This window comes from Pithys albifrons, chromosome 9, assembly GCF_047495875.1.
Source record: "Pithys albifrons albifrons isolate INPA30051 chromosome 9, PitAlb_v1, whole genome shotgun sequence".
NCBI classification, from domain to species: domain Eukaryota; kingdom Metazoa; phylum Chordata; class Aves; order Passeriformes; family Thamnophilidae; genus Pithys; species Pithys albifrons.
Window position 1 is genome coordinate 28,616,941 of NC_092466.1, and position 21,557 is coordinate 28,638,497.

Genomic DNA, 21,557 nt, shown 5'->3' on the forward strand with positions numbered 1-21,557 from the left:
GACCCTTGTCCTCTGCTCAGCACAGCACTCACAGATCAAAATATATTCAGCATGGGGCAGGTACACCTGCCTATCATCAGTTCTGTTTTAAAGAATTACAGGACTCATTGAGGCTTCAATCAGGAACCTATTTTAAGCCTCACTGTCATTAATTGTGAATAATCTTCCTAGGGAAAACAGCAGATTCCTGCAAATGGTCAGGAAACACTGCAAGATGGGGTTGGTCTGTCAGAAGGCACATACAGTGAGATAAGCCTGAACATACTAAAAATAGAGTAAAATCAGGCCAGACTTGATCTTTTGCTAGAACAAAGCTACTGTTTCTTCAAAGCTGTTAATGCTTTCTTATCAGACCTAAGTCTGTTACAGTCTTTAGCAATGGTATGTAGTGGAATGAAAAATCCAGTCCAATTCCTCGACTTTCCAAAGTCTGCCTCCTACTCGGGAAGCCAAACTGAGGCTTCTTCATAGCTACATGGAAAAAACTCCGTAACATTCACTTTATGTACTTGAAGATTGCCACGACAACATAAAGGAAGATATTTGAGGAGTAAGGGCTGAGTAATAACTAGTCCAAATATAAACAAGAAATGGCATATAGATATTTGACTCACAGTTAATACACTTGGAAGATTTTTTAAAAGGGGCTGGATTAAGCAGTAGAAATATACTGTAGTGAAAATCTTTCCAGAGGGATTAATGAAAACACCTTCACAAAAGGTCTTTAACATTGCATGTTTCAAAAGCCACCAAATCAAGATTTTTTTTTTCTTCTATTACTTTTTTCTGTGACTACATAAAGAATAGAAACTCTATAAGCTTGGAGAGTGTTTATATTCCTCTTTGTATACTCCAGAAAAGAGGATTAAACTATTTCTCTACATGATTACATGGTTTATAGGCACAAATTTTTATCATTAAATCCACTGAAACAGAGCTAAGGGGAAGGGGTTCCTTAACTACATTTCCATTAATTTCTGATCAAACTATTATTAAAAATACCTTTCAAAATACCATTAAGTGTAAGCATTGAGATATAATCTAGACTTTTTTTTCATTATAACACAAGGTACTATTTGAAACAAATAGTGTATGTACTATGTTCATAAAACATTAAGGATACACAATTCCTATTTAAGTGAAGAGATTGTGTTACTGCTCATTCAGAAAAAAACATCTAATTTGGCTGAAAATTAGAACAGGAAAATTTTTTTACTTAGGTACATTTAGTGTTTATGCAAAAACTGAACTGCCTATCGATAACCTTTAATTCTATTGAAATTTCCCATATATAAATAAAATTCACCACCACTTTGGTTCACCAAAGTTTGATCTTGGCAACATTCAAGGAAAGTTAAAATGTTGCTCTTATTTCATGCAGTGCTGTTGATTTTCCCCAGGCACAAGTATGATGGCATGATCAGAATCTGTCTGTGTTCCCTTAAGGAAAGTATAAACGTATGTTGTGTATTGAGTAGCATGTTTACTGAATTGCTATGGTACTTAGCTAAGAAAAGTAAAATGCTTTTCAAAAGGAACTAGTTCTCATGTACTCTTTAATAATACTCAAGAATTGCTTTTTTAAAAATATGTATGGTAGCCCTTTAAGTACTCCAATATTTGGTTGATTCATGCAAAATTCTCCATAAACAGTAGCTTTTCCTTACTTCTATAACACAGAAAAAACAATGGGAGCTTGAATGAACTTGGTTCCTGTATGGACTGCTGATACAGATTTGGAAGCAGTGAAAAGTGCAAGAGTTTCAATCTGATCTCATGCACTAATTAATCCCTTTGATCAGAACTACTGCTACCAGATAAAGGTATCTAATTTGCAGTTTATAGAAGTTAGTGAAAAAAATAATACTGAGGGCTGTCAGCAGGCCTGTGGCAGAGTCAGTCACTGCAGAGACCAAGCAATGTCTCAGCACAGAAACTTCTGCCTCAGTCAGTGCTAAGGACTCCTAACGCAGCCTGTGGAGGGATTACATCAAATGTTCCTATGGAAACCACAAAGTGTTTAATGTAGTTGCATTTTTTGTTTCATTTGATGATCAGAGTACAAACTAGAAAGGAAAGTGACATTGCTCTTGATGTACTTCAGAGGGAAAAGACTATTTGGGAGCCTTTGCTAGAGGTTCGCTATGTCTCAACTGACACAACTTGTAAAAGGAAAGAATTGTAATGTTGAAATAAAAAGATGTCATTCTAAGCACCAGCAATGTCTCAAGTGCCTTTGCTGTGAAGACGAAGTAATATTTACTGCCACAAAATGCTAATTATTTAAATGGAAATACTAAACAATATTATCAATAGGTTGCCTTCTAACATCTATATTCTGTTTACATTCAAACATAGTAAAATATTTTGTTCATTTCTGTTGTTATTTCAACTGCTGTGTCAGGCTTATTCTAATCTGTACAACTTAAAGGTCAATCATAATTAGAGCTAATAATGGAAAGCTTTTTAACCAAATTTTCTATGTGGGAACGAAAAGTTCTCCTTTCAATAATCAGCTGAAGCAGTTACTGTTTTAAAATAGAGTAAAATACTATGTAAAAGAGGCACATAATTATTTTAGTTTTAAAACCTTTTATTTCAGATAAAGCATGCTGCTATATACAGAAAAAATGTGGGTCAAAGCAAGAGCAATACAGAATGGACAACATACTCCTTAAAACTTAAAAGATGCTTTTAAAAGCTTCAGTGCACCAGTAGTATGATATATTCTTCTCACTCCTAAATCACCTCTAGCAAAATGTCATTTCCTTGGAGATCCTGAGCAATCCCAGCTATCTCTCACTTTTATATAATGATAAATTCAAGTTTCCAACACAAAACTTGGAGCAATGGTTTCAGCAAATGCCTTGTACCAGTATAATATATTGAAGAAATATAACTTCACATTGCTAATAATTTATTTCAAACAGTATCATTCAACTATGCAAACTAAGTATGTTGTACATTTAACAAAGTCTAGGCCAGTCAGTTTTCCTTTTCAACTTTCTTTCTCCTACTTCATTATCTTTACAACAGTAAAACTCCATAAAATTCTCATTCTTCTTCCTCCTAAAGAAATACTATCAGGAACTTTCCTCCATTTTCTTCTAGAATTAAAGCCAAAAGACTACAATAGTGATGTTTTCTTGTATACTGAAGGCTGAGATAGTAAAGGAATAAAGCTAAACTACCTTATAGCGAAGAATATGAACTGGGCTGTATCACTATTTTGAGTTGTGGCAACAGTGAATGGCTACCAGGCTAACAACAGAAACCTACAGAGTGAGGCCCAGCAGTGTGTGTGACACGCTCAGGCTCCAGCTCAGCACAGCAGTGAATGTTGGACTCTAACCCTGTCTGTGTTTGCCCACTGAGCTGGGCCTTTAACTTTTGACATTAAGGAGCTGCGCGGACAGGCCGTGATGCCAGTTGCGCAATTTGGCAAAGCGTGGGCTGTTACGTTCCGTTTCAAACCTCTCCCTGTGGCATGAAGAAAGTGAGAGAGAGAGAGAGAGAGACAGAGAAAGACAGAGAGAGACACACACAGAAGAAAGAAAGGAGGGAGAAATAAAGGGGTTAGGGACCATGGCTACCACTCCCCTGCCTTATAACTAGGGCAATGGCAATTTATTTGGATTTTCTCCTCCGCTTTCAAATCAGCACAGTGGGCTGGGTGATGCTTTTGGGACCATGTATGAAAGGTTTTGCAGTTGTTGAGTTCTGAGAAGTAACTTGATACAACTTCTTATTCTTTGACTTGTGCTTGGTATTACAGGGCTGCTTTTGCCAAAAATGCAGTGTAATCCCATTGTTTTCCTGCCAGCAGTTTCTCTTGGCTTGCCCCTCCCTCCCCACCAGCTGAGCAGTCAGTGGAAGTTAACTCATACAAGTGCAAAATGAATGCAGATATTTGCCATTCAGTAGCACCTATACATACATTACAGCCCATATACAACCTGCTGTCCTTCCTGCAAGGACCATCACCCTCAAATTTCAGCAATTTTTTCCACAGCTTTTCTCAGCATTAGTGAGTATTAGTGTTGACATTTGCATAGAAATTTCTGGTCTTTGGTGTTACAAAGCAGAATGACATGGCATTTTCAAAGCAGAGTCCTGTGAAATACTGGTCCCCTCCTGCCACCCCCAGCTACCTCTGACTGCACACTGAGGCTGTCAAGCCATGTTGAGCACCTCTCAGGTTTGAATCTCTTCTAGGCACTGTATTGTTTAAATTCAGGTTTTGTAAATAAAAAGGGGAAGAAGGAGGATGTGAGATGAGAGCACAGTCAAGGAGAAGTATATCAAACAGAATGGAAAATAAAACATTCTTGTTATTTGCAAAATGGATTTGAGTCATTGCAAACAAGGTAATTTTTTCCTCATTATTTACACTCAAAACACAAGATAATTAATTGTGTTTATGCAGTGGAACTTGAGAGTGAAACCAGCCAAACAGAAATGAGCAGACTGGGCTGGGTTTACTCCTCAGGCTGAAGAAAGCACTAAACAATAAACAGAGTAAATGCCAACAAATTCATTGATATTTCTAAGTGTTCTGTTCTTAATAACACAATGCCATGCAAGCAACACTACTAAAGGAGCCTTGATATATGACTTTTCAAACTATCTTTTATGCTTTTATGTAATTGAAAGATATAAAGTATTCTTAGCTGCAACTTCATGATGGCATGTTTTTTTTCAGTTACACCAGAGGGTACCAGCTACAGTGCTTCTGACATGTAATTTAAGAATTCCCTTACTGCTTTCAAGGAAAAGGGATTCAGAGACATGTGCTTGGCTTGAAATGGATTCCATCTTTCCAGAAAATATTCCACAACAATCATCACACCAGCAATGGAAAGTTTTCATAGCAAGTTATAATCACATGTGTGCCTTCAAAGTAGCAGCAACCTGAGCAAGGGACAGTCATGCAATGAACTCATTAATATTAACTGAAAGGAACAATCTGACACCCAAAAATGTCCATGGGTTCCTGTCAGAGGATAAGTCACAAAGTTAGAAGCAACAATCTAGAAGTGACTATTTTTATATAAAACAGTTCTGCCAAAAATAAGCTGCAAGTATCCCCCTCTCTGCCCCCCAGGTGTTTGGGAGAAACCTGATCACCATTTCATGCAGTTCTTGCTGACTACACTGAAGAGCTGACACAATGAGACAGGAGAAGGCACTGGAGAGAGATTGCTCACAGCATGCCCTGAGACCAAAATTTCATACCCTCCAAAATCTCTGGTAGTTTAATTTTTGGAATGTGAAGGATTTTTCCAGAACAGCAGTACAGCATGGGATTAATGCAACCCTGATCCTGGCAAGACTCAGGTTCCACAGTTCCATGGAAACCTTTTGCTTTCAGGAACCCAGGAAACCTTCCAGATGATCCCAAACTGTGGGCATGGAGGAAGGTGCAGTTGTACAGGCTGTCTGGAGTAGATACTGAAGTGGACTTTCTACTCCATTATTGTTCTGGAACAGCAAAGTTCAAGCATGGAGTCTGTGCATCTGGCACAGGTCCGTCCATTATTTACAAGGCCACAAGTGGCAGGAATCTTCCCCAGAGATGAAGCAGAAGGGGTCCAGTGGGCCCCAAAGAGCAGTGTATGATGGATGCATGCACAACCAGGGCTTTTGCTACCACATCTCCAGTGGGGTGTGTGCAATGTTTGAGGCAGGTACCAACACACCCACGTGGGGCAGGCACTGCCAGGGAGGTAGGAAGGAGACTCCATTTTATTCCTTGCACCGGAGCTCACACCAGTTGCACTGCACCATATAACTACCTAGTATGTGTTCCCTTCATCTCTTACCAATGAATGCCTTTAAGCTTGTTCAACTGTGCCTAAACACAGCCAGAACTGTTCTTGGGGAAAAAAGGGATAACACAGTGAAACCTCAGGACTGCAGAGAACATGCAAGGCCCAGTGTATATAGTCACATACTTCAAGAGAGAACGTTTAATTTACGTGTTAATGGGTTACTTACTAATAATTATTGTCAAAATATCTGATACCACCTAAAGTTTCCAGTATCTAGTATTTTCCAAAGCCACAGACTACACCTAGAAAGGTTATTTCTTTAAAACCATATATTACTGTCAGATGTGAATGGGGGACTCCTAAGTTCAGCACAATGCTTTAAATCCCATCATAGTACGGATTTGGATGTGTGCTATTACATCAAAACAGATAACGCACAATACATTTAATGAGAATTAGGCCTGCACATTTGAGGGAAGAAATAAATCCCTGACAAGCCTGATGTTTGGGCACTCAGCCATGAACTTGAGTGAACTGCAATGAAAGGTTTATAGCAGACATCAGCTGAAAGCACACTTGTATTCTCCTAGGGAAGATAGCAGATTTCTTTCTCACTGATTCCACATTTGTAACTTGCACTGTGATCAAAAGCTCAGAACCTTTAAAGAAGCCATATGGCAGTAAAAAGAAAAAAGGTAAGAAAAAGAAAAGGAGGTGGATTAGAGTAACTCATGTGAAACAGGGATTTGAAGTATGCAAACAGAATATAAGGCTTACATGCAGAATGCTCTAGATTCAACTGCAATTTTTAAGCTCAGCATAAGAATCTCTAATACATCTATTTCCTGGCTATGCAGGATGATGACAAATCTTTAATTCCATATTATGTCTCTGAACATATCCACTGTTTAAGTGGTTTTGATACAACACATGAAACAAATACATTTATCCGTTAGCAAAAGCAGTCCTGTGCTTCCATATTCTACAAATTTGGGTCATATTTATTAAAAAAACCATAAGCTAATGATTATGGGTATGGATGGAAACAACTCCCTTACTGTACCCTTTAAGGAGAATCAATTGTCAGTCAGAGGGTCATCCAAATAAATTGCTCACAAATTTCAGCGCTATCATGACACGTATTTTCATCCAGTTACACAATCAAGTAGTTACACAGAGCTGAGAATTCATCACATTCACACATCCAGAAAAGTACAGGAAAGTTGCATGAGCAGAGAGCCTTCAGATTTGAACACACACTCCAAGAATTTTGCACTGTCTTTACTAAAAACATGCTAATTTGTTATCCTTCTCATTCAAATGCCTCTCACTGATAGCATTTTAATATTAGTCATTTTAAAGTAAATGTATTAGAATATTTTAGGACTAAAATATCATAAAGAAGGTTGATATTAATGCCATTTCAAAGCATTATTAGGTTATCAGGAAGGATAAAGCCATATTTTTCACAGGAAGTTGCCTACCTTGACCTCCTCAGGGCTTCTTCATCTGGATCTTGCACTGTAGACAAAAAATGTTTCAGTTAAAGAAATAAAGAAAGCAAGCAACTGGCTTTATGATGAAATTATAAATTTCTTTAAAACATATTAAAAGCCTATCTAAGGTGCATTCACGCTGACTTTGCAGCAGTGGAATTTTTAAGAGCATCATGAGGAGGAGCAGTTCCCTGGAGATAGGAAGGAGGATGTCAGGAGGAAAATAGCTATTACAACTACTTGTCATTCATTTGTTAGCAGTGTTTCACAGCTGTAGGCAATGATTCTACAGAGACCTCCTGCTGTTTGGCAGGAAAGCATAAGAGGCATCAGCAGCAGATTCGCAGGAGGAGGAAATACTATTTTCCCCTGATGTGGGAAAGGGCCTTGAACTTCCTTATCTCTAGATCAGATCCAGCTGTGAGATTAGCACCAGGTGGTCAGAAAAACATTTCCATAGGCAACAAGCAACAAAATTCAAGATCCTGTGACCTTCATAGCAGATCTAGGTCTAGATAACAGGGCTGATAGAACCATAGAGTCAGTACAAATGGTGATCCATGATTTAATTTTTTTTGACCTCCAGAACTCACTTCTGTAAAAGACTGTTACAGGCAACATGACTTATTTTTTTCATTTTTTTCTAATAAATCTATAGCTTTGTATGTCCAGGCTGCTATAGAACAAAAAATGGCACTACAGAGATTTGATTTGTAAGTAGAAAGAACTATGGGGTCCCAAATGCTCTTTTACTGTACATACTGTGATACCCCAGGCAGAACAAAGAATTTTCTTCACAAAGCATGAAGTGAGACTGTACACTTTGATTTCCTAGTTGTCTTAAGTTACATCCAGGGTCTTATCCCTCACTGACAATTACATGAATCTGAACATGAGTCTTCCTTGAGTATCAGTGGCCAATACAGGGCCAATACACAAAGGCATGAATCTTCGATCAGGATGAGAAGGATGTTTTGTTATTCAACTTACTGTACTCGGTTCCAGTCATTTGGGCCAGGATGCGGAAGGACTTGGACTGCAGGTTGGCTGAGCGGCGACTCCAGTCCTCACTCTCATCTTCAGGCTTGTTCTGAGTTTTAAGCACAGCCTGATACACTGGGGAGGCACTGTCTACGTGAGGGTCTTTAAGAGGAAGGGTACTGCAATTCAGAAAGTGAAACGTTGTGAAACAGCACATGGTGCCTTTCCTCCCAACCTCCCTGGTCTCAGCTTATCCCCCAGAATAACAGCAATCCACAACAAGGCTTTGAAAGTACCACTTCTTAAAAAAACGCATAGATCAATTTTATGTTATGGCTCATTCTGTCTTTGAAATGGCCTGTTTATCATCCAATCTGCATATTCAAAACAGCATAAAAATGCTTGGAAATATCTGCTCATGATTCCTCAACCAGTGAAGCCACAAGCCTACAGTGGTTAGAATAACATGTGGTGATAAAGGAGAGTATGCCAGGCAAAAACATTTATTTCTCTGAGCATTCTTGTCCCATATTATTTCTTATAAAAATGACTGCATGTTGATACTGTTTTATGTTATGTCTTTAAATTACAGTGTTGGGACACTGTACTTTATGGTTGTAATTAGAAATAAAAACCATATTTCATTATAAAAGTAATGTGGTAGGCTTTTATAGCTTTTTCTAGAGATGATTATTTGTCAAACTCTGAATTAAATTTCCATCTTCCATAACTCTGAATTCACTGTCTACTAAACCTGCGAAGCAAAAGAAGTCTAGACTTGTACTTAAGACTTGCATATATATACTGTACCTGAAATCTTTAAAAACAGAATGTATCTCAGAGTCTTACAACATGTCTAATTATCTGGCAAAGTGATATATCCAGGAAAACACTTTCAATTGTGCACACCTAAAATCAATGTCCCAAGGGTCTGTAGCACAAGTGAGGTATCCTCTCTGATTTATGATGCAAGATAGAAACAGGCTTAGTAACTTAATAGTGCTTTTTCCCCCTGTGAAAATAACTTCTGCATAGCATACAGTTAAAACACTCTTAACTGAGCTGCAGAAATATACACTGAGGGAATGATGTGTGCTTGGAGTAACTTGGCTCCATGGCTTTTCTACATATAAGGTCTATTTTTGAAGCAAGTGATTTACTGTAACAGCTTTAACTTGCTATTACGTACAGAGCTTTGCAAGCAGCAAGCTCAACTTCAGGAAAACTGAGAAATGGTTCTGTTAAAATTAAGGGCCATTTGGTCCAACTAAGTCACTGCTATAAAGTTCCAGGAGTAGTCCCTTCCTATAAAAGTTTCTTCCTTGGTTCACGCTCAAAGTTTGAGTTCTCTAAGATACCATTGTGCAGAGAAACTCTACAGAGAAGTTGGGTCTGTGATTTGAAAGCCTGAGAGGAATAATGAAAAAGCCAAGAAGCATGTCTGACATTCTACATACAGCAATAACATACACTGGGATGAAAAATATTGCCAGGTAGTGCTTTAAATATCAGTATTTTCCTGCTGGCACAGTCCTCTTCTTCAACACTGTGTAAAAGACAGTTTCAATGGATTTGGACATAACGGCATGGGATGTGTTCCTCAGGTCAGACCACAAGGGGCTCAGAAACATGATGGGTGCTTATATGGAACCCAAACAGCCCATCTCTTTGGGAATTTTCTTTATTGGAGGAGTATTTATGTTCTTCATAACCCCCAATATAAGCAAACTTGCCACTTTCTTGAGGACCCAGCACAGTACAAACCCCAGTTAATTTATTTTGCCTGTGTTAGCACAATCATCAATGTGATGGAGCCCAGCTTGGAAAAAAGAGGAATTTAGAAAACACCTTGACTCTTCAGATCAAGCTCTGCCACAAAACATACAAGTTATGTAAAAAAGCTTCTCAGTGTGGAAGATGCTCTGTAGGAGGAAGCAGCATTTTCCAGCTTCTCTTTCAGCTCACATTTCCTAGGCCACTATCCTTACAATATCTAAACACCAGCAAGTACATCAAGCATAATGTAGACTTGTTTATTTAGGGAAGGGTGTGCCATCAGTGGCTTCCACTGGTGTTGCTCCTGTGTGCACCAATGGACATATTGGTGCCATAGAGAGAGCAGTATTCTTCCTCTTCTGGCCTATCACATGTGGCTGAAGGGCTTGCTGAGGCAGGGAAGGAAGCATGGGAGCAAGTTCTGCCTTCTGCTGCTCTCATGCAGGAATACCCTTTACCCAGAAAAGAGACTCCCTGTAATATCAACAGTAACTCAGCAACCTACTCAGGGCTGTTCTACTGCTGCCTCTGACACTTGGCTACACTGAAAAGTTCTGTCACTGTAAAAGGTCTTGTTAATGTTCCCCACAAGGTGACTGCATTTTCAAGTCCTCAGAGGTGCTTCACGGTGTTTTGCACCCAGGACCTTGCCCTGTATGACTGCTGTAGGTGACTGCCTGAACCGGGCCAACAGTTAACTTTATATTCCCAGACTGACTTTTTAATCTTGCTGAAGCTTCAAAACATGCTGCACATGACAGCAAATTTCCCACCTGCAGACTGTTGTAGAGTGGTTAGGAAACCTCAGCTGATTTCATCGGGGACCACTGTGGTAACAGCAGTGCACAAGTTCAATTCCTTTAAATCCTCTTGCTGCAATGCTTTGTTCTTGTATTATGACCGATATATAAAAAAGCAGTTTAAGGCTTTATGTATAGATATGCCATTAACTCAAGGGTAGTTAAAAAACTAGAGCTAAAGGCTGGACTACAATTTTCACAGTAGCAATGTGTGGCATTCATAAGACATATTAATATCCTTATGGTAGATGATTAAGGCAGGAAATGGAGCTTGGTGAATTAACCTTCCCTAGCAGAGTGAAACATGCTCATGTAAATTGAACTAAATTAATGCAATACATTGGAATATTTCCAATCCTGCCTTTAATTCAACAGGCCTTTTTTTTTTTTACAATCATAATTATATTGTAGATGAGTCACTAGGACATCTGAGCCACTCAGCATGGAAGTGTAAAATAGAGCGCATCACTGATTACGAGCATTTCATAAACCTAAATGTGACAGTTGATTCTTACAAACAGCCTAAGGATGCACATAACTATGTTAATACCTCTGTTATACCTCTCTGTAATTTAATTTCTTTCCATCTGGGTGTGGATGTGCAGAAATATCATACATCTTTAAGCATGTTACTTTAAATTGATGTTACTAAAAAAAAATTCTTCTCAAATGGGTTAGAGCTTTTGAGGGTTTTCGTACTACAGCCTAAGGTATTTCAGTAGGAGTCAATAAAAAATGATGCCCCTTTTTGAAATCATCATACTACTCTCACATTATTAACATTAAAACAAGCTTTAAAGAGAGTGAGACCACTTTGAATAAGTAGCTGTGGGGTATTTTTCTTGGAGACTTTATAATCCTCTGATCACTTAAATAGGCAATTTTAAAAAACATTACTATTTGCATCATATAACACTGCAGCATTTATTAGAAAATGCCAATATGTCATGAAACATCTCATATAATCCATGCCTATGAAAGATACGAACAATTATAAAGAACGCAGAATGAATGAACTTCTTTTTTTGTACTTGGCTAATTAGAAATATGAGTCTAATCAACACCTGTGTAGATTCACTGAGTTATGGTCAAAAACAACTAAAGGTATTGTTTGGGATCCATCATTAGGGAGAGTTGTGATGAACAATATTGATGCAAAAAGTTGGGGAGGAAGTAATATAAAAAAGAGAGGAAAAAATGGCTAGTAAAAGGGAGCACAAATGAATACATAAATCACCTTAATTTTGAATAAGCCTGGAGCTAACATATTGAGAAAAACTACGTTAAATTGTGTTACTATACATTTATTTTGGTGTCAGATGAAAAGAAGGCAAGTTCTATTTTGGGTAGAAAAACACCTTGTCAGACAAACCTGTCTATATTCACTGCACGTGTAATTTCAGTTAAGTTGTAACAACTCTGGATAAGTTAATCAGATAGATTCCCAGAAACATGCATTGGAAAAGCAGAGTTATTACAGATCAGTAGATTTCGCCATAGTCCAAAGGATATGTGTAAAACATATGTACTGTATGTAAAGTAGGGACAGAGAAAATACAGCAAACCATTCCATTCTTAAGAATAAAACAGTAGCCAGTACTAAATAAATATTTTGCATTCTTTATGTATCAATAAAAATTCCACACCCCTTTCCTGTTATTTCCAAGCTATGCATATAACACAGGGGTTATTAGAAAGCATTGTCATCAGAAATGAAAAGCCATCCAATAACATATACAGAGCACTAGATGTAATTTTGTGGGGTTTACCAGTTTTAGGAGGAATACCAAAAAGAAAGGCTAACTTAAAGTACACCTGACCAAGGCAGGGGATTGGAACTATATGATCCTTAATGTCCCTTCCAACACAAACCATGCTATGACTTTCTAGCTATCCACCCTTTTAACTTCAAAATATGGGAGTGCTTTCAAACATTTTCTAGTATTGATATGTATTCTTTATGTGTAATAGATCCCAGAAAAAAAGAGCCCAGGAAGAGCAACCGTGTCATGCAGGCAGGGACTGTTACACGTACCATGCAGAGAAAGAGCATTCCACACAAGGAAATGACCTTACCCAGCAAATTCTCCACCCTGGGCTTGTGCCTGGCCTGCAATTGCATCCATGATAGCATCCTGGGAATACATGCTGATCGGGGTGTTATACTGGGCGTGAATTATAGTGGCCTTGCCACCAAGGCCCTTCACCTCAATGGGTTTGTGTGTAGACAGGGCAGAGTCCTTCAGGACATTGGGGTTGAAACGCTCCGTGAACTCCGGACTGGGTTATGCAAGAGTGAGGTTCCACAGGGAAGGGAGGGGAAGAAAGGAGAGAGGCGTGAAAGTTAAGTGAGAGAAGCATCACCAGCAGAGGATCGTGCATGTCTGTCCATGGCATCTCACCACCAAAGCTTCTGATCAGAGAATAGGAGACAACCCAAGTGCCAAGCACAGGTAAAAGCTGGCTGTGCTAATGGATGACCTTTTTGTGTTGGCTCACAGATATATAAAGAGAAAAACAAAGGTGAAATAGCTGTATGTGTATTAAAATGTCATGACAAACCCCCAAGTATTTATGTGATACATATATGAAAATTCTGTTGTTACATGCATATCACTTATTTCTGTAAGAGCATACAAACCTACAGATACATGTACATGCCCATGGGATGTACATACATACTGCAGAGAATTCCCACTTTATTCACTGCATCCATTCATGCTCTCAGAAGGGTCTTACGAAGTGCTAGAAAATGCAGTGAGGTGAATAGACATCAGGTCCTCTATTATTTAGAAGGTTCCAGTACTTTCAGTCTGGATTATTAATCATAGTGAAATTTAGTACTTTCACCATTTAATCTTCAAAGCTTTCCTCACAAAGACTAAATCTTCCCAAAATTTGGTACAGCCAGCCCCAAGTGCTGCTACAGCATGATAAATGCTCAGCCTCAGATCGAAATATCCTACACTGTAACCAGTGGAACAACTGCATTTGGAAGAGTAGCTGCCATAGTTTTCAGTGGTTCCATTTATGAGGAAGGACTTTTATTTGAGAGACTGAGCCCCAGGCAAGTTAACTGAAGCTCCCATTACATCAGAATGAGCCAGTCTAATGTCAGGCTGCAGCCAAGGAGCATCTGACTTCCTTGTAGTTCCTAGTTGTGCATTTTACTAGTCCTAGAGCTAGGACTGAGCACTGCCCAGAGTTTCCATGAGCAAGCTAAACCTCAGCTGTCAGACACTGAAGTAGCTGCCCTTCTCTAACCTACAGAGATCAGATGAATCTCTAGTCTGCTCCTCATGCCCTGCCAGCAGCAGCGGGATGAGGGCATGATAGATTCTGTACGCTCACTAAACTGGACAAAACTGGAAATTCTGTCCTTTGGGAAATAATGGGTAATTCATAAATGTTTAATTTAGAACCAAATCCAAAAGCTGGAAATGGATGTATCTCCCCCTGTAAAAAAATTCTGAAAAACGTAATCCCATTTGATCGGAAAAAATTTCCTTTTTGGTTTAAGACATTACACTGTAAGTTTATTGGCTCATGTTAAGTTTTTCTCTTTACACACAAAATAATGTGCCTGTTTGCTATGGGTTAGGCCCAGAGGGGGAGAGCTAAAACTGAACCCTCAGCCCAAGGTGGAGGAAGAGGTAAAATCAAGTGAAGATGGCAGCCACTTGACTTAATCTTCCAGAGATTATCACAGGTGATGTGCCACCTCTGAACCCAGCCAGGTTCCACTATGTTTTCAGCCTTTTGTTTGGTGGGATGCCCTGACTGAAGATGGACAGAGAGATACAGTCACACAATTCCAAATACTTGGCAGAACATTGACAGCCACATGCTCAAGGAACAGAGACACATCAATGCACATGCTGCATCACAGCCCCAGCCTTTAGTTACACACACCAACATTTTAACGGAGGAAAACCAGGAAGCTGCATTATGCATTCAAAAAGTGAAAATCATCTTTTTACAAAGACATTTTCACATTTAAAATCTATGTCCATTAACTGTTCATCAACCATGACAATTTCATTATTATCTTTGAATGTGCAGAGACATGCAGGCTGCTATACAGAGCATGAGGATGCCTTACTTCAGCAACAACATCTCTTCTCTTTGTAATACCCTAAATGATCCCACGATAATTACAAACACACAGGTCCCTCAAGATCTTGATTTTAGTGTTCTCTTTCCTCCACGCTATTGGAAGTATTGAAGAGATTCTAAACCCAAGATCTGAGAAGATTGTGTGAATGAAAGGACAGAGGTTAGATACACCACCTTTAAAGATTAAAGCTCTAAGTAATTGGTTTCCACAACTATGGAAGTCAAAGCCAGTAATGTCAGAACAGCCTAAACTTCCTTAACAGTAACAGCAGGAGTGATTTGGACTTTCACTTGTGGTCTTTAAACAGTTTTAGTGATGCCTTTCAAGAGGTTTTAGACACATTACACAACAGCAAAACTTGAACTGAAGTTAACAGGATTCCCATAAAACTAACAGAAAAAGGGACAGAATTTCGACTGCAGAGTTTTCTTTTTAACTCTGGAGGTAAACAGAAGATTTTAGTGTGGGTGAGGGGTGCTGTGCTCTAGGACAAAGGGTCAGAGTTGAGGCTGCAGAGACAGCTAAAGCACCACTGCAAAATAAATGGGATCTTTCTCCTAAGCTGGAAAAGAATCAGGAAAAATAAATACCAAAGCAACTAAGATTTAAAACACCGATATAATGTGACTTTTGCTTTCTAAGACAATTATGCCAGAATAAGTATCATTGTAAATTGGCTAGAGCTTATCACGCCAGGGCAGTTACAGCATTTGCATGACATCCCACCCACACCTCATTAAAATCAACTGAGAATGCCAGATCAGTGTAAATTATGTGCATTAAATATTATTTCAACTCCATATATTCTACTCCTAACTTTGCATTGCTAGTTTCAATCTGGCATTTAACTATTAGAATTATTTGTTTATGCTGAATTTAATCCAGTCTCCAGAAATTTCTGGACAACACTCAGTTCAGGGACAGAAAGCAAGAGTCTAGAGACAATCTTTTGCCCTTAGAAAACTAAAGATCAAACCCAAGGACTCTGTGAACTTTCCTAAATAAAGCAGATTGATCACATTTTAAAATCAATAGTTATTTCTTGTTTGGGCAATACATTTACTAAGGTAAATGACTATGTAGATTTTTTCCATATCAGTATCTCACACCAACCTAAATTTGAATTTCAGCAGGGAGGGCATTTGGAAATTAATTTAGTGTTAAAGCTCAAAGTACATCACTAATAATACACTACCAAAAGCTCAGATAGTGCTCACCAAACTCTGAAGGCATGAAGACTACTTAAAGGTTTAAGAGGACTTAAATCTGGACTGTAGAAACAAAAACTTCTGAAAGCCTTAACAAGAACTGAGCAGTCTCAGGTGCCAACTCCATTCACAGCATTAGAGCATCACCAGGAAATGCCAACACAGGGTGTGCTCGGGAGGGAGCACTGCTGGACACCAGCGGCAGCACATGATGCTGGCCATACCAAGCAGGGAATTAGAAAAACACTTCCACTTGCAAGCAGGCACAGCAGGAACACAGGGGGTCATGCTACCCCAGAAAACACATCTTCACATACACAGCGAAACACAAACATTTGGCACTACATAGAAGTGATACTAACTTGGCAGCGGTGTTGGCTATGACCTAAAAGAAGAGAAAGAGAACAAACAACATCAAAACCAACCACACAGAAAAAGTCAATAGTTTTTAGAGTGCAAAGGGCAAAAAAGTATTTAGGAAAGCTTGCTACAGCTCTTTTCAGACCATTTACTAGTAAGAACAAAAATGTAAAAACCCCAGCATGATTAAGAAAGGAAAAAATGTAGGGATTATAGTTGATCCACTAGGATTTAGTGGGGTACTATGGCATTTTGGCTGACCCTTGAACATGATTTTATTGCTGTACATCCCTAAAAGTACTAGTACCAAAGTGTATGGGGGAGGGAGCAGAGGGAAGAAAAGGAAGATTTGCTGAGTATATTCTCATCTGAAAACAACGTATGAGTGATAGAAATTATATTTTTTCCCTCAGATACTAAATATTCAGGGATGAAATCCACTCTCCTCAGGTCACCCTCAGAGCTGGTTTTGCTGATTATTTTGTCTTTACATGCTGGAGAATAACCAGAAAGTATACTGGTAGATGTTTTAAATCTAAAACAAAGGAAAAAGCCTTTGTATTTAACAAAGCACTGGCCTAAATCTGACTGTACCTACCTTATGCCAACAGTGGTTTAAGCCTATTAACTTCAGAATAGTCATTCCTAATTTTATTCCGTGTGAGATGAAGCAAGCCGTGCATAATATGTTTTTTGGATATTAGTATCAGGATATTTTATTCCATCCAGTACATATACAGTGTGAAAAAAACATGTCCATGCTACATTCCTGCTTTGCTGCAAAACAAGTGACAGTGGATTGCACAGTAATTCTAAAGCAGCATAAACCAGGCCCAAGCAGGGAGTGGTGAACAGTGTGCTCAGACTGTACTGTGGTGTATTTGCTAATAACTCTTCCTGGTGGTTACACAAACAGCAGTAATGGGCTATGACATTTATTTTAACTTAGTTTTTTGAAAGCTTAAAATACCCACATTTTGCTCTTTTCTTGGTTGAAGACTAATCCATCATATTTTGTGCAAAATAAAGAGGAACAGATCCAGGATTACTTAATAAAAGTTTTCTTCTTACTTAGCTACAGAATGCTGTTGACAGAACTGATCACTGAACCTTCTGATTTGCCACTGTGACATTTCTGTATCTGGGACTGATACAAAATACTGGACAGCAAAGTTATGCTGATAGACTGACAATCCAAGTGGATTTGTCTCCTGATTTTGCCTTGCAAAACCTTTGATTTTAAGACTTCTTTCTACATACAGTCCTTTTTCCTTGGCTCATCCAACAGTCTTTTTCATGATCAAAAACATTCTAACAAGCCAAAGCTGCAGTAAAGGCTTTGCACTTCTGTATTTCCATGGTAAAGAAATCACAGATCACCTTCTGCAGCTACTGGTCAGACTCCTGGATAAAACCAGTACATTAAGCCAAATATATCAGTCTCTTACAGGAACAGTCAAGACAAGCTGTCTGGGTTTTCCCCCATTCCATTTTCTGACTGTGATCCGGTCCGGGTTTTCCCCTGTGCCAGTTTTCAGCAGAAATTAGGTCCAGGTTTTCCTTCATTCCAGTTTTTGGCCAAAATCCAGTCCGGCGTTTTCCTTCATTGCAGTTTTTGGCCAAAATCCAGTCCGGCTTTTCCCCCATTCCAGTTTTTGGCCAAAATCCAGTCCGGCTTTTCCCCCATTCCAGTTTTTGGCCAAAATCCAGTCCGGCTTTTCCCCCATTCCAGTTTTTGGCCAAAATCCAGTCCAAATTTCCCCCCATTCCAGTTTTTGGCCAAAATCCAGTCCAAATTTCCCCCCATTCCAGTTTTTGACTGAAATCCTATAAGCACATCAGTGATTCTGTATCAATTTTTGGTGTATACAGGACAGCTGGGCATTCATTTACAATGAAAAATAGTGTAATAGTTTCTAACCTAGGCCTCTATCTTACACAAAAAATATTATTTTAAAGGCAGAACTACCATCCCTAAAATACAACTTTATTAGAAGAACATGCTTCCACGTAAAAATACATTCAAAGATTAAAATAGTTTTGTGCACCCACTAAAAACAGCTCAACAGTCATATCTCAGTCAAGATTTTTGAGATGTGAAGAGGCTACTACAGCCTCCTTCAAAACCAGTAAAGGTTTGCTTCTCCTTATGTTTACAGAATCACAGAATCAACTGGGTTGGAAAGGACCTCGAAGATCATCAAGTCCAACCCTTGGTCCAAGTCCAGTCCCTTTACCAGATCATGGCACTCAGTGCCATATCCAATCTCAGTTCAAAAACCTCCAGGGATGCTGAATCCACCACCTCTCTGGGCAGGCCATTCCAATGCCTGATTACTCTCTCTGTGAAGAATTTTTTTCTGATAACCAACTTAAATGTCCCCTGGCAGAGCTTGAGCCCGTGTCCCCTTGTCCTATTGCTGAGTGCCTGGGAGAAGAGACCAACCCCCACCTGGCCAGAACTTCCCTTTAGTATACAATGAGAAAATTCCCCCCAGTTTAGAGCCACACATTACTTTAGTTTGATGCCAAATATGGATATGTATGAAAGACCCAAGTTGCTGCTCACAGAGGTCACAGGATAAGAAGCCAGTAACCCAAACCACCTGGCACTTACTTGTGGGTCAGGTATTTACTGCCCTTGACCTACAATGTGAAAAATAACTTATGCTGGAATGAAAAAGATCCATATGTTACAAACTATGACTCACTCTTCATATTTATTAAGACACTCCAGAGCTTCCAGCATATCACATTCCACGCTCTTAACAGGCCACCACTTTTTCACCCTGGGCCAAGGTGATAAAGCTTTGATGTGAAATGTATCAGAGACAGATGCTTCACAGATCAAGGAAATAATCTCAAAATTAATTTTAGCTGTTTGACAGAATTTTCTAAAGGGTTTAGCTAAACCTCTAGCAGCAATTCACACAAGTTTAAATTATTTGGTGAAAAGGACATGTGCTCTAGTTTGGCAGCCAAGACCAGTTTATCTCTGTATGGGTGTGACCAAAGTTGTGTATTCTCCACCCTCTACATCATTCCTCATGAACAGTTAACAATGGGCCATTTGCAGCAGCTGCCCAGGGCACACGTGACCCCTCAGGATGTGAGCTAGGTGTTAAAGAAGCCTGTGAGATAGAAGCTGTGATACCTCCCCTCCAGGGAGTCATTAGGGCCTTCACACCCAGCCTGAAGGAGCATGTCTGCTAATGGGCCAGCAACGATTCCAAGAACACCCCCTGACTCACAGAGTCAGATCACCCATTGTGGAACTCCCTGCCCTGGGGGAGGTACTGGGTGTTTCCACCTGAACCTGAGGGTATATAATTTGGGGTTTAGGGACTTCTGGGACCACTTGTTGGAATCAGAGGAGAACCAGAACCTCAACAGAAGGAGACCACCACTCTCGACCAGATTGTGACTGTCATCTGCACCGACATGGTTTTCACTTCCTTTTACTCTGAACTCGGAAGAACCACAGGGTGTCTCAGCACAGGGGCTGACAAACACCATTCTGTTTGTGTCCCAGGGTGCTGGGTTATACTTCTGGGATCTGTGGGTTAAAACCAATTTATTTTTGTATAATTGCATTTATTGTAATATGCTTCTTAAATTGTAACTGACTTATCTTGTTTGTGTTGGGTTCACTTCTTCTGCCAGTTAACCTTTAAACCAGCACAATGTGGAACTGAAATATGAAACATACGTTAAGATCACCCCCCACAACTGAATTTTTCTAATAGCTTTTACCATGCTAACCATGTGTTCATGAATTCACAATGAATTCAGAGTTTTGGAGCACCATAATATCACAATCTTTACACAGCACCTCCTGTTGTAGTATATGATAAGAATGTCCCCACAAAGTCCAGAACTGATCTTGCAGAGCTCACAGTGCTTTTCTTGTCCTTCTTTCCCATATATCCCCTATGAGACAGACTATGAATGATATCAAGTTCCAAGGCAATTACAGGTTCTTTGTGTTATTCTCCAGAGAGCAGAAGAGATGCCTCTTACTTCATGGGTAACAGTCAAGTGGGAGTGGGAAAGACAGCATGCTTGAGCTCTGAATTTCCTCTGCCTGTAAACAGAGATCTCAGAGAACAAACATTTATTTAGTGCCTCTGGGCTCTTTCATATTTTCAGAATGTTCCTGGGCTGCAGAATAGACTGATTTAAAAAAATTTCTTGTTTATTCATCAGTAATACAGATATTGCAGGCAGGTAAAGAGTAATTCTCTAAAATTTTGCTCAAACTGAAAAAAACCAAAACAAACCAAAACAGAAACCTCAGATGATTGTTCTAATGTACAACTTTGTCATTCAGGGCACTGCCACAGGCATGCACTAAAACGTGCAGATATCAAGGGACAAGCAGCAGAGTGAAGACAAGGAAGTGTTTCCACAAGAACACCTTTTTGTACCTGATAATCACTGTCATATCATACAGTCCTATTGCAGTGCCCTCTGGCATGAAGAGAAAGGCTCACATTGACTTTGGTGAGTGATGGATGCAGCTGTGTCGTAGTTCTACTGAGAAATAGGCACAATGCTGAGCCATCCAAAATACAACCACTTCACCCTCACCCTTGCAAATGTTAAGGATGGTTCTGAGGATGATGGGAAAAAGATACCAAGATATACTCCCATGAAACTTTGCATATTGAAATAAGATAAGGATTGGTATTCTTCAAGAAAACCATAAATTCAGAGAAAAGCATTCTGATATTTATTTTGCTGATCTTGCTAACTGAGATTATTTACTTTTAAACAGTAATTGCTTTTCTTAATTATCCTGTATGAAAAGGGAAGGTAGGATTTTTGCAGTTAGCTTAATTAGGACTGTTAATGCCGAGTCCTCAAGAGAGTTGCAATGAATCATTTAAACTGCCTGAATCATCTAGAACACGTATTTATGCTCTTTTATAAGGATAAAATATCCCTACTTTGCTACAACTTAAACCTCCTTGGTTTTACTCTTGCAAAGAGCTCCTGAAAAGGGATATAAAATAGTTGAAGATATGCATTTGCTATCAGACCTCGAG

General features: G+C 39.2%; 1 protein-coding gene across 7 annotated transcripts in view; it reads right to left on the minus strand.

Moving 5' to 3' along the window:
• LDB3 (LIM domain binding 3) overlaps window positions 1–21,557 on the minus strand; it is a 121,412-nt gene that overhangs the window by 39,705 nt on the left and 60,150 nt on the right. For 5 of the 7 annotated variants that reach the window (XM_071563395.1, XM_071563391.1, XM_071563393.1 and 2 more), the window contains exons 6-7: window positions 8,258–8,427; window positions 7,256–7,292 (exon numbers count right to left, since the gene is read on the minus strand). In XM_071563395.1, the coding sequence (XP_071419496.1) occupies window positions 7,256–7,292; window positions 8,258–8,427 (207 nt within the window). Of the gene's footprint in view, window positions 1–2,583; window positions 3,481–7,255; window positions 7,293–8,257; window positions 8,428–12,900; window positions 13,105–16,511; window positions 16,535–21,557 lie in introns of those variants that run through there. The other 2 variants (XM_071563396.1, XM_071563394.1) reach the window with 2 other exon arrangements.